General features: G+C 46.6%; 1 protein-coding gene across 3 annotated transcripts in view; it reads left to right on the forward strand.

The window, feature by feature from the left end:
- The window catches only part of LRRC2 (leucine rich repeat containing 2), an 82,536-nt gene that overhangs the window by 52,142 nt on the left and 17,432 nt on the right, over positions 1-12,962 (forward strand). For all 3 annotated transcript variants that reach the window (XM_012473843.3, XM_012473842.3, XM_012473841.3), the window contains exons 3-4: positions 6,434-6,641; positions 12,767-12,923. In XM_012473843.3, the coding sequence (XP_012329266.1) occupies positions 6,434-6,641; positions 12,767-12,923 (365 nt within the window). The remainder of the gene's footprint in view (positions 1-6,433; positions 6,642-12,766; positions 12,924-12,962) is intronic.

Consider the following 12,962-nt stretch of genomic DNA (forward strand, 5'->3'; position numbering starts at 1 on the left):
ACACACAGACACACATACACACACACTGTTAAATTTTTTTGAGACAAGTCTTCTTCTGTTGCCCAGGCTGGAATGCAGTGGTGTGATCATAGCTCACTGCAGCCTCAACCCCCAGGGCTTAAACAGTCCTCCCAGCTCAGCCTCCCGAGTAGCTGGAACTACAAGCATGTGCCACCAGCCCCGCTATTTTTTTGTATTTTTTTGCAGAGATGGGGTTTCACTTTGTTTCCCAGGCTGGTCTCGAACTCTTGGCCTTAAGTGTTCCTCCCGCCTGAGCCCACTGATCCTGGTAATATTTTTAAATTTATTTTTATTATATTACTTTTAGATTTCATACGTAGATCCTGAAGCCCCGACTCACTGACTGCTGGGTGATTTTCCCCAGCTCAGCTCCCTGGGACTGAGACCTATAGAGCTGTGCCAGCCAGTGCAGTCAGCAAAATATCTTTTTCAAATGCCTCAGCTGAGTGGCAAGCATGAAACTCCAGCAATATCTGAAGTGGTTTCTTAAAAGCAAAACATCTGATTAAGAAGGTGATGTTTACATGTAGACCTGGGGAGCCAGCCCTGCAGAAATCTAAGAACAAGGGTTCCAGGCAGGTATAACAGCAAATGTAAATGCCCCTAGGTAAGCGTTTTCCAGGATATTCAATGAAGAGCAAGGAGTGTGACTGGGCCAGAAGAGCAAGTGAGGGCAGAGTGGATGAGGTCAGAGCAACAAGGGGAGGGACACAGGTCTGTAGGGCCTTGCAGATCATACTGTGTGAGAAGAGAAGCCAGTAAGAGGTGTGTGTGGGCAGAGACATGATGTGATTGACATTGTAAGAGGCTCACTCAAGCTGCTGGATAAGTTTGGACCACAGGGAGGTGGAGCGGGCGATTGAGGGGGTGCCAGTAAGCAGAAGATCGTGGCTTGGACTAGGATGGAAGCAGTGAAGATGGTGAGGAGTGGCTGGATTCTGATAGAACTGGCCATATTTGTTGTTGGATTTGGTATGTGGTTATGAAAGAAAGCATGGAGTCAAAGATGACCCTGAGTTTTTTGGCCAGAGCTGCTGGAAGCCTTTTACTGAATTGTGGGGCCAAATATCTGGAGTTTGTGCTGATCAGAAGTTTGTCACTGGGATGACATGTTAATTTTGAGATGCCTTTTAGACATCCAGGTGGAGACATTGGAGAGGCAACTTTATACAGGAGTCTAGATTCAGTGAGAAAGTCTTGGCTGGAGATATACATGTAGGCATGGTCAGCATATAGATGTATTTAAACCCACGAGCTGGAAGATATCTAAAAAAAGAGTGCAGAGAGAGAAGAGGCCCAAGGGTTGGGTGTTGGGCACTTGGAAATCCAGAGGCTGAGAAGATCAGGAGGAAGCAGCACAGTATCTAGAGAGGTAGGAGGGTAAGCACAGAGTGAGGTGTCCTGGAAGCCAAGTGCAAAAAAAGGCTTCTAGGAGGAGGAAGTGATTGGCTGTGTGTCAAATGCTGCAGATGGATCAGATAAGATGAGGACTGGGGTTTGCCCACTGGGTGAGCAAAGTGGTGGCCATTGATGACCTTGATGAGAGGCTTGTTTCAAAAGATGTGTGACAGTGACTGAAGTGGATTCAACAGGGAGTGAGGGAGAAGAGAACTGTAGCTAGGACAACTCTGTCATGAAATTTTACTATAAAATGGAGCAGAGAAACAGGCCCATGGGAGAAATGGGGTTGAGGTGGGGTTCCCTTTAATACAGGAGAAATAACTGCATGTTTATGTGCTGAAGAGAAGGATGCACGTGAGGGAATACTGACGAGGGAGACCTGCTGTGGCAATGTCTTTGAATCTGGGAGGCTGGCCTTTGTGCTCAATGAAGAGCAAGGAGGTGACTGTGACTGGGCAGTCCCTCCAGCTGTTCTGGGTTTGGCCATTGATGGGATCTTGGAGTGTTCTTCTTGGGGAACAGAAAGGAAAGCAGAGGCTATGGGAACAGATGCAAGTAGGTAGTGTAGATGCCCATGGAGTTTGTGGGAGTTCTGCTCTCTTTCATCTCTTTTCTCTGTGAACCAGGAAGTTAAGATCATGAGCTGAGAATGAGGATGAGATGAGTGGTAATGGAGGTTTGACTGAAAGGGAGAAAATATGAAACAGTCATCTGGGGCTTGGGAAAAGGAATGATCTTGGGAAGTATGGAATGACTGCTGGGCAACAGTGAGGGACCCTTGAGTTAGTGGTTGTCTGTTCAAAGCCAGACCACTGTGCAAAGTTGTGAGTTTTCCTTCATCTCATTTACTATGTGGGGGCAGGTGTAGAGCAGGGGAATAGTGGGATATAAACTAAATTGTGGTTTGTTCAAGTGACAGCAAGAGAGGGGCAAGGGGGTTAAGGATGCATGCCAGAGGTGATTACAGTGGGAGCCATGAAATATATTTTTAGAAAAGCCTTATTGAAGGGTAATTGACATTCAATGAACTATTTACATTTAAAGTGTACAATTTGAAAATTTTTTACATATGTATTCCCCCATAAAACTGTCCATGGTCATATTCATCACCTTAAAAATGATACCAAACCAGGTTTGTTCTGCCTGTGCACAGTAAGCCAAGCACTGGGACAACAGGTTTTGCAACAGAGAAAAGAATTTCTTCACAAGGCTGCTAAGCAAGGAGACAGAAGAACAAATCTCAAATCCATCTCCCTAAAAATAGGGCTTGGAGATATTCATGGGATAGAAAGTGGAGTGGTCTAAAGTGTGGTGAAGTGTGATTGGTGGGTAGAAAAGATGAGGTAATCAGGGTTCTACAGAAGCATAGTCAGGTCACGTGGTCCTTCATAGGATGTATGTTCAGGAAGTAAAAGTGTTAGCATGATCTGAGGTTGGGATTTTTGGCCCTCTGACATCAAAGGTCAATTTTTTAGCACCCCTGAAAGCCTTGCAAGCTGAGTCAAGCAGTCAGTGGTGTGGACTGGAGAGGGGCTGCCCCAAGCTCCTGAAAAATAACTTGAGTAACCATTGCCATGGTGATCTATGCATCAGAGATGTTATCTGTAAGGAAGCTAGTGATAGTTTAGTTATATATTGTTTGGCTTTTAGCTATATAGGTTTTAGGATCGACCAGAAGTAAGTGATTAGAAGCAAACAAGGCAGATTAAGTCTGGTGGGCTTAAATCAGGTGAGCCCTCAGTTTCAAAACCTTCCTTCTCACTCTTTGTAATCCTTTCCTCTCATTGCCTAGCCCCATCCCCCAACTCCATCTCCAGGCAAGCAATCACTACTTTCTATCACTATATTCTGCATTTATTAGAGTTTTATATAATTTGTTTTTGAGAAGTAGTCACCCTGGCTGGAACACAGTGATGTGATCTTGGCTCACTGCAACCTCAACCTCCCTGGCTCAAGTTATCCTCCCACCACAGCCTCACAAGTAACTGGGACTGTTGGTTATGACAGATGCATGCTACTATGCTTGGCTAATTAAAAAACTTTTTTTGTAGAGAAGGAGTCTATGTTGCTCAGGCTGGTCTTGAACTCCTGGGCTCAAGCCATCCTCCTTCCTCAGCCTCCCAAAGTTACTGGGATTACAGGCATGAACCGCAACACCCAGCCATATATTCTTCTTTTTCTGGTTTCTATCATGTTGCGATTCACTCATGTGGCATGTATCTGTGGTTCATTTCTCTTTATTGCTGAATAGTAAGAAATTACAGTTTTTCATTTATTCACCTGTGACTATGCGTTTGGGTTGTTTTCGGTTTGGAGCTATAAAGCTGATGTGAATATGTACACAGGTCTTTGTATGAACATGTGCTTTCTTTTCTCTTGTGTGAATACCTAGAAGTGGAATGTGTGGCTCATACAGTAACAGTACCTTTATAAAAGCCATTGGAACATGGACGGTTGGTGACTGGGAGGACCCAGCTGTGGCTAAACTGCCCACCTCTCATGGATACGCTTTCTCCCCATGCAGCACACCCAAGGAATGAGTCTGCTTCTCTCCCCCAGTTACTGACATTTAACCACCCCCCAGTTCTGCTGTTAACCTTTTGTGACTCTCCTAATTTGATTGGATGTAAGACTTAGTGGATGAAGCACCAATGAGAATGTCTGCAGGCAGCTGACTTCCTTTCTGAGGGTCCTCCCAGCTCGGAGTCAGGGCTGTCTTTGGGAGCTGCTGGCTCTGTGCCCTCTGCTTGCCTTCTTGGTGGCTTTGATCCTCTCATTTCCCTCCTCATTTGTTCTCCTCCTGGTATCTGCATATCGCATTTAGTCAAGAGCGGGAAATTGTGACCATATGAAGCCAAGAACTAATGCTGAGTGCCCAGTGGGTGAAGCCAAAATCAGATAGGATTGAAAGCAAATGGAACTACATAGATGAAAGATGGACACAACTCACTGAGCCCTGAAAATCCCGAGATAAGAAGGGCCCAGGGAAGGAGGCTGGGCTGCCTCTCCTCACCTCTCAGTGCTCCTGCTGATCTTCTGACTCTAACTTGTATTAAAGGAGAATTTTCAAAAAGGCAAAATCATGATTCTGTAGCAGATATAAAAGGAACACCCATTAAACACTTTATTTTTCTCATTATTTACAAGAGGGAAACTGTAAAATGTTAGAACCAGCTCAAAGGAGAGTCCAAAGGACAGACATTGAGAGACCAGGAGCATTGAATACATTTGAAAATGGAGCAGCTGGGTGCGGTGGCTGACGCCTGTAATCCCAGCATTTTGGGAGGCCAAGGCCGGTGGATCACCTAAGTTCAGAAGTTCAAGACCAGTCTAGTCAACAGTGAGAAACCTCATCTCTACTAAAAATACAAAAATTAGCCAGGTGTGGTGGCAGGCAGCTGTAATCCCAGCTACTCGGGAGGCTAAGGCAGGAGAATCGCTTGAGGTTACAGTGAACTGAGACTGTGCCATTGCACTCCAGCCTGGGTGACAGAGCAAAACTCTGTCTCAAAAAAAAAAAGAAAGAAAAAGAAAATGGAGCAAATTGGTGTTTCTGGGATGGGAGAGGGTTGTCCCTCCACTGGGCAGCATTTATGGGTGTTTATGAATAAAAATTATTTGTATAGCTATCAGTTTTCTAAAGTTAACTTTAATTTCTACAGAGTCATAAAATAGCTTAGTCAAAGTCAAAGGTGAATTCCTATAGAATTGGAGAATTCCCACAGAATTGGAGAATCCCCTAGACGTTCCAGTATTTCAGGAAAGGCTATCCAGCTGTGTTTTGCTTCTTTCAAAGTCTTAAATTTCTCCTTGCACTTGACAGTGCCTGGTGGTCCAGACCAGGACTTTCTGCATGCCCAGTCCTGGAAGATGGTCTTGTCCCAGTGCAGTAAACCTTCAGACCCCTCCTAACCACTCCACTGGCAGGCGTGCCTGTGCCCCACAGTGCCACCCTACAGCCGGACTGAGACCCCGAATCACCCTTCCTTCAGATAACAGTGGAGAGTGTCCACACTAGGATTGTTCTTTGACCACGGGGCTTACCTTACACTTATTTAGTATATATACCGCCTGGGGCTGTGTGGAGACCAGGTCTGTTCCCGCAACTTGTTTCTAAAGTAGCCCCCAGAAGACCTGGATCCTGACTGCTACCTTGTTCCCAGCTGGGCTGGGTAGGGTCTGGAATGCTTTTCTGAGTGTGGAATGCATCTAAGCCCCATCAAAGGTAGGCTGCCTTATTTTGAGTCAGACAACATCTGTGTTGGATGGTTTTGAAGGAAAACCACAAAACATCCTGTTTTTGCATCACATGGAATATGTTAAAGGCCTCAAACAGAAAACAAATTCCTAAATGAAGAAAGGCCTGCCAGGTGCAGAACCCTGTTCTGACAGCTCTGTGGGCATCTGAAGGTCTGTGAGACACGCCAGCTGTCATCATGGAGCTTAGCATCAAGCTGGGGGATAGGCTATAGATGGGAAAGCTCTAAAAGGAGAGGTCAGAAAATTAGCGACGTTTGGGTGGTGAGGTTTGGTGGGGATGCTGAGTCTTCAGCCAGCTCCAGCATCTGAGTGGACCTCAGTTCCATCTACAGGAGTGAAATTCCCCAAGGCAGCTGACAGTTGACATTCCAAAGTCACGTGTTTTTTACACTGGGCTCCTCTGTATTTTCTTCAAATGCCCCTAAAAGATCAGTGAATCCCTGTGGCCCTGCATTTAAAAAAAACTTAGGTTGGCACAATATATAATTTCAAAGGAAATTATAATTACACACATAGCCAGAAATTCCATCTAACCCATCTTCTCCACTTTTTAAGTTAAAGTTACTAATACTTCACAAAAGAGTTTAGGGTTTTCCCTACACCCCCATAGCAGAGAGGAGAGAGGAAGGGAGTGCTTACGAAGGCCTGGGAATGACAAGGAGAGTGCCCACGCCCAGGTGGCTGACTCACTTCTCTAGGCAGGTGATGGCCACTCCCCAGGAGAGTAACTTACCTCTGCTGCTGGTTTTAGGATAAAGGAGGAGTGGAACTTTGTGGCCGAATGCAGGAGGAAAGGCATCCCCCAGGCTGTATACTGCAAGAATGGCTTCATAGACACCAACGTGCGGCTGCTGGACAAGATCGAAAGGAACGCTCTCACAAGGCAGAGTTCACTTCCCAAGGACAGAGGCAAACGGAGCAGTGCGTTTGTGTTTGAACTTTCTGGGGAGCACTGGACGGTGAGTTGAGGCAATTCTCGCCCAATGCAGTGCTGTGGCTGGTGACTGCTGCTCACTGGAGCCCAAGGATGAATGAATGAATGCTCTTGCCTTTAGAGCACCTCCCAGTGGGTAAGAAACAGCCAACTACTTGCTCTGACCCAGTTCTCGTGTCCCTTCCTCAGTGAAATGCAGTGCAGTCCTGGAAGCAGCGATGGGACCTGCTTGGTTGCCTCTGTGGCTGAGCCGCTGGGACTCCCATGCCCTCTCCTGGACAGCACTGTCTTTCAGGATGCGTTCTTTTCCTGTCCCCTGCCCTAGGCACTTAACATAATTATTTGCCTTTACAAACATTAATTTAAGTGACAGCACCTTTCATTCATCTAATACTCGAAGCGGGCAGCGACTTACTTGCCGAAGTGCTGTAGGGTGGCAAAGGAATTTCTGCAGATCCTTTATCTGGCTTTCCCGTCCTGAGATTCTGAGGCCAGGGCAAAGACAGTCCCCTTTCTTTCCTCAGGTCCCAGCTCCTGCTCCCCTACCTGCTGCTTTGCTCGGCAGGGCGAGTCTAGGGGTTGTCTGTGAGCTGACATTTTCTGGTTGAAGTAGCACCTGGGCTTGTTGGATATGTCTGTGTCTGAGGAAGCTTCCCTGGCTCAGGATCTTGGGCTGTTGCCCGTTTCATTGGGACAGGGTTCCCTGGGACCTTCCCGCCATCTCTTTCTACCCTGCCATTTTGTGTCTTTTTTTTTTTTTTTTCTTCTGAGATGGAGTCTTGCTCTGTTGCTCAGGCTGAAGTGCAGTGGCAAGACCTCAGTTTCCCAAGTAGCTGGGACTACAGGCACACGCTACCATGCCCGGCTAATTTTTGTATTTATTTATTTTGTATTTTTTATTTTTGAGACGGAGTCTCACTCTGTCTCCCAGGCTGGAGCGCAGTGGCAAAATCTGGGCTCATTGCAGCCTCCCTGTCCCAGGTTCAAGCGATTCTCCTGCCTCAGCCTCCTGAGTAGCTGGGACTACAGGTGCACACCACCACGCCTGGCTAAATTTTTGTATTTTTAGTAGAGATGGGGTTTCACCATGTTGGCCAGGCTGGTCTCGAACTCCTGACCTCAGGTGATCCTCCTGCCTCGGCCTCCCAAAGTGCTGGGATTACGGGCAAGAGCCACCTCGCTGGGGTTTTGAATTTTTTTCTAGAGGTGGGGTTTTGCCAGGTTGCCCAGGCTGGTCTCAAACTCCTAAGCTTGAGCCTATTACCCTGCCATTTAGTGACTGAAAGGACTCAGTGAAGAGACTAAATATTTGGCACGACCCGGGGCTGTCTCTTATTAGCTATGTGATCTGAGACGGTTTTTATCATTTGATAAAAATGTATATCACTTTTATGGGTTTTTATCATTCTTATCAGTGAAATGCTGCTAATGCTTGCCCTGACCCTATGTGAGGGCTGTTGAGAGGATGAGGTGCATGACTGACTATTCTGTGAAGTGTACAGTTCTCCAAAAATGCGAGCGGTTATTACCGTAAACCTCTTTGCTGTTCTTTCTCTTGCACCCCCATTGTTGAGATCAGTGGGTACACAGGCTGCCTATTCCGGGGCACGAAGGGAGGCATGTCTGGATTGTTAATTAAATACCATTGGTGAGTCATTCTCATGCGCCAGTAAACACAATCCTGGATGAGGCACTTACCCTGTAAGGGTGTCTCAGTTCACCTGGAGAAGCTGCCACAAGCCCTCACGTTTCACAGTCTATCTTTTGAAAATCACTGTAAAGAGTATTTAACATGCTCGGTATGGTAAGAGGAATGGGAAGATGGTTAGGATTCAGCAGGCTCTGGGGAGATCCCAGTTGTGAACCAGATGGATGGCGTCCTCATGACCTGCAATCTCTTTGTCCCCATACTCCATCCCCTATGCTGTACTCTGTTGTGATTGAGTCCAGGAGAGTCCAGGAAGACTCTGGGCCCCACATATTCATTAATGTGAATTTCAGTTACCGTTTTCCTCCCCCAGAGAGATTGTGGCACTGAGGGAGTTGTGGCCTTTGCAGTCACACCAGGCAGCGTGCCTGGCCCCTGCAAGAGGTCAGGAGGGAAGGAGTAGGCTGTGGAGCTTCCAGGGCCTTGGGGACCAGGTAGAGAGAGATCTGCCAGGGCCCTTAGGGCTGGCTGAGGCGCCATACTCCGTGGTTGTGTGGCCAGGTGGGGCTGGGGGCTGGGGGGTGGTCATTCCTGTTTTGAGCCAGAAGCTCTCAGACCCTGGACCCTGCTCTTTTAGGGGAGATCCTCAATTTTGTTTTCCAAGCCTTCAATAGAATTTTTCATTTTTACTACCACATTTTTAATTTCCCAGAGCTGTTTGCTCTTTGTTTTTTCAAATGGATGAATTCTGTAATGTGGCTTTATTTTTCCACTTTTACAGATATCTCTTAATTTTGGCTTTTACAATTTTGTTCTGTTTCTACTTTGCAGGATAAGGCTTTTCTTAGATACCTTGGGATCAATCTTTTGTGTGTGTGTGTGTGTGTGTGTGTGTGTGTGTGTCTTTTTCAGACAGTCTTGCTCAGTCACTCCAGCTGGAGTGCAGTGGCATGAACATGGCTCACTGTAGCCTCCATCTCATGGACTCAGTGATCCTTCCCCCTCAGCCTTCTCTGTAGCTAGGACCAACAGGTGCATGCCACCACACTTGGCTAGTTTAACACATTTTAAAAAATATGGAGTCTCACTTTGTTATCCAGGCTGGTCTTGAACTCCTGGGCTCAAGCGATCTTGCCTTAGTGTCCCCAAGTGCTGGATAGTTTTCATTTTTTATTTATTTATTTTTTATGTTGGGGGGTGTGTTTTCTTCTTTCAGAGTGTCCTTTTTGTTTTAGAGTGTGGGTCTTTATCTTGCATGTTGGGACTTTTCTTGGTGGTCTGGAGACACAAGCTGACCAGAAGCTCTGAGTGTGTGTTGAGCACGCTTAGCTTTTGAGGACGTTGCTGTAAAGTCTGCATCTCACTGGTGCCTCCCCTCTCCTATTCATCATTATTCTTGAATGCTCATGACTGCACATTATTGATTTGTCTGGAGCTATGAGAGCCTACCGAAAAGGAAATTCTCAGTTCCTGGAACAGAGAGAATCTTAGCATTCGTCACTCATCATCTGATAGCCACCTCCCTGCCTCAGCTGTGCCCGAGGTACTCCAGTTCAGGGGCATGGTTGAACCCCCTCCAGTGAATAAGCCTCTGTTTCTTACAGGTGGGGAGCAGAGGTAATTGCCGTGTGGCATGGATGGGGGTCAAGGTTCTGGTCTTTAGACTTGGAACCTGATCTCTTTCTTTGGGACCTGACTTCAGCTCTCACTTTCAGGAGTACCAGGCTCTTCTACTGCGGAGTCTCTGGTGGCTTCTGGTGAGAAGCCCAGGTTGTATCTCAGTCGTTTCTGCTGCTGGTCTAAGATTGATCAGCTCTGGGAAGCCAGGTCACCATCTTCCAGCTGTCTGGTTACCCACGATTTGAGACTGATGTCTCCTTTCCCTTTCTCTTTGCCCTTCTACAGGGTTTATGCCACCTAAAAAGGTCTTGTGCTGTTGTCTTTAACGGAATTTTGGAGAAGAGCAAAAGTATATGCATACATTCAATCTGTCATTTTTACTCAGTTCTTTTCACTTCTATTTAACATGATATTTTCCTTTTTTAAAATTTTACTTTATTTTTTGTTTTATTTTTGAGACAGAGTTTTGCTCTTGTTGCCCAGACTGGAGTACAATGGTACAATCTTGGCTTACTGCAACCTCTGCCTCTCAGGTTCAAGCAATTCTCCTGCCTCAGCCTCCTGAGTAGCTGGGATAACAGGCATGCACCACCACGCCTGGCTAATTTTATATTTTTAGTAGAGATAGGGTTTCTCCATGTTGGTCAGGCTAGTCTCGATCTCCCGACCTCAGGTGATCTGCCCACCTTAGCCTCCAAAAGTGCTGGGATCACAGGCATGAGCCATCGCACCTGGCAATATCCCATATTTTTCTTGTTAAAAATAGTCGTGAACATAATTTTAGACAGTGTAATAATCTTTTCTGTGTGCCATTATTGAAAGAGTGGAATGAGATAAGTTACTTATGAGGGAGTCAGTACACTGAAGTTTCAATGAAGAGATTATGATTATGAGCCTGTGGTCAGCTCCCTGTTGACCCAACTCATTTTGTCTCAGTTCCAGGAGGCGACCCTCTGGCATGGTGTGGGTTCCATTCAGATCAAGAGGTGTTGGGACAGTTTGCCAGGGCCAGACAGGGGCGGGGAGGGCAGGTGGTAACTAAAAGTTGGCTGCAGAAGCAGTGGCACAGGGCTCTATGCTTGGTTTAATGCTCTATGCTCACCTTCTTGAACTTCTTAATTTTTAACAAGGTGCCCACATTTGTTGTTGTTGTTGTTTGAGATGGAGTCTTGCTCTGTCACCCAGGCTGGAGGGCAGTGGTGCAATCTCAGCTCACTGCAACCTCCACCTCCCGGACTCAAGCAATTCTCTGCATCAGCCTCCTGAGTAGCTGGGATTACAGGTGCCTGCCACCACATCTGGCTCAGTTTTGTATTTTTTTTTTTTTTTGAGACGGAGTTTTACTCTTGTTACCCAGGCTGGAGTGTAATGGCGCAATCTCGGCTCACCGCCACCTCCGCCTCCTGGGTTCAGGCAATTCTCCTCCCTCAGCCTCCTGAGTAGCTGGGATTACAGGCATGCGCCACCATGCCCAGCTAATTTTGTATTTTTAGTAGAAACGGGGTTTCACCATGTTGACCAGGATGGTCTCGATCTCTTGACCTCATGATCCACCCGCCTCGGCCTCCCAAAGTGCTGGGATTACAGGCATGAGCCACCGCACCCGGCCGCAGTTTTGTATTTTTAGTAGAGACGGGGTTTCACCATCTTGGCCAGGCTGGTCTTGTACTCTTGACCTTGAGATCCACCCGCCTCAGCCTTCCAAAGTGCTGGGATTACAGGCATGAGCCACCACACCCGGCCAGTGCCCGTATTTTCATTATGCACTAGGCTCTGCAAACTCAGTACCGGGTCCTTACTGTAAGTGATTCACTTAAATGTCTTTGGGGTTTCAGTTTTCTTCTTCCAAAGGGGCCCACTTTGCCTGTCTTATAGTACCGTTGCACGAAATAGTACTAGAGTGAAAGCACTTTTGCAAGTTAACAGCTTAACCCACACACAGGACGGCAATGGTTGTAAAGCACATTACAAGTACCAAGTACAAAAAAGGAGGATCGCTGTGGACTCCATTGCTCCCTCCCCGTCCCCTTTCACTCCCATGGAGTTTTCCACACCTCATCCCACCTCCAGCCTGTGCTCCAGCCACTTTGCTGATGGTGTGCCGTGGTCAGCTTCTGAGGTCTGGGGACCTGTGTGTCTCATCTTTGTCCCACCCCGTCTCAGTGCTGAGCTCCCCTCACCTGCAGTGGGGGCTCGGTAACTCTTGGTGAATTAGATTTCTTCAGCTGGACAAATTGCCTCACTAAAGTCTTTAAACGCTTCTTGCTCGACCCCTTTACAGTTTTATCCCAGAGCACTTGAACTTGAGGAGGCCTCGGACACTGAGTTCATCATGTCATTTCAGCAGTGGAGGCCCAGGGAGGTGGCGTGACTGGAAAATGGCGGGGCCAGGTCTCCCAGCCTACTTTGTCATGCTCTTTCCCTATCGTAGGCTCTTAAGAATATGTGGAAATTTGGTGCAGCAAATATTAGAGGTTTATTAAGTATTTCTAAAAGCAACTACAGAAAAAGGGAAACGAAGCACAAATTTTGAAATCTAGTGTATAGACATACTTTAGGGGATGTTAAATTTGTATGTTGCAAATAAATAACACATATGGTGGCTCTGAGTGTGAGTCTGGTTGTTTGTGTTCACTAGGATTTGATTTTAATAACATCGTGAATTCACAGCAGTTTTGAAATCGGGCTAATGTACTGCTGTGAAGTTTACGACAACTCTGGTGTCTTTGGTTTCTCTTGGAAATGGCTGGAGTGCTAGTGGTTATGCTTCACGCTCTCACGTCTGCTTTCTTACTTACCGTTTTAAAATAAATGCTTGGCTTTACACGGCTTTGTGCACACGGAGGGGCTGGTTCTGATTGATGTTATTCTTTCTATTTTAGGAGCTCCCAGATTCATTGAAGGAGCAGACACACCTGAGAGAATGGCACATAAGCAATACCCTGATTCAAATCATTCCTACATATATTGAACTGTTTCAAGCCATGAGAATTCTGGATCTGCCAAGAAACCAAATCTCACATCTTCCAGCAGAAATCGGTATGTCAGTTTAGCAGGGGCCTTTGGGCCTCTTGTGTG

This window comes from Aotus nancymaae, unplaced genomic scaffold (genome assembly GCF_030222135.1).
Source record: "Aotus nancymaae isolate 86718 unplaced genomic scaffold, 86718_ANA_hifiasm-v0.15.2.pri h1tg000067l, whole genome shotgun sequence".
Classification (NCBI taxonomy): Eukaryota; Metazoa; Chordata; class Mammalia; order Primates; family Aotidae; genus Aotus; species Aotus nancymaae.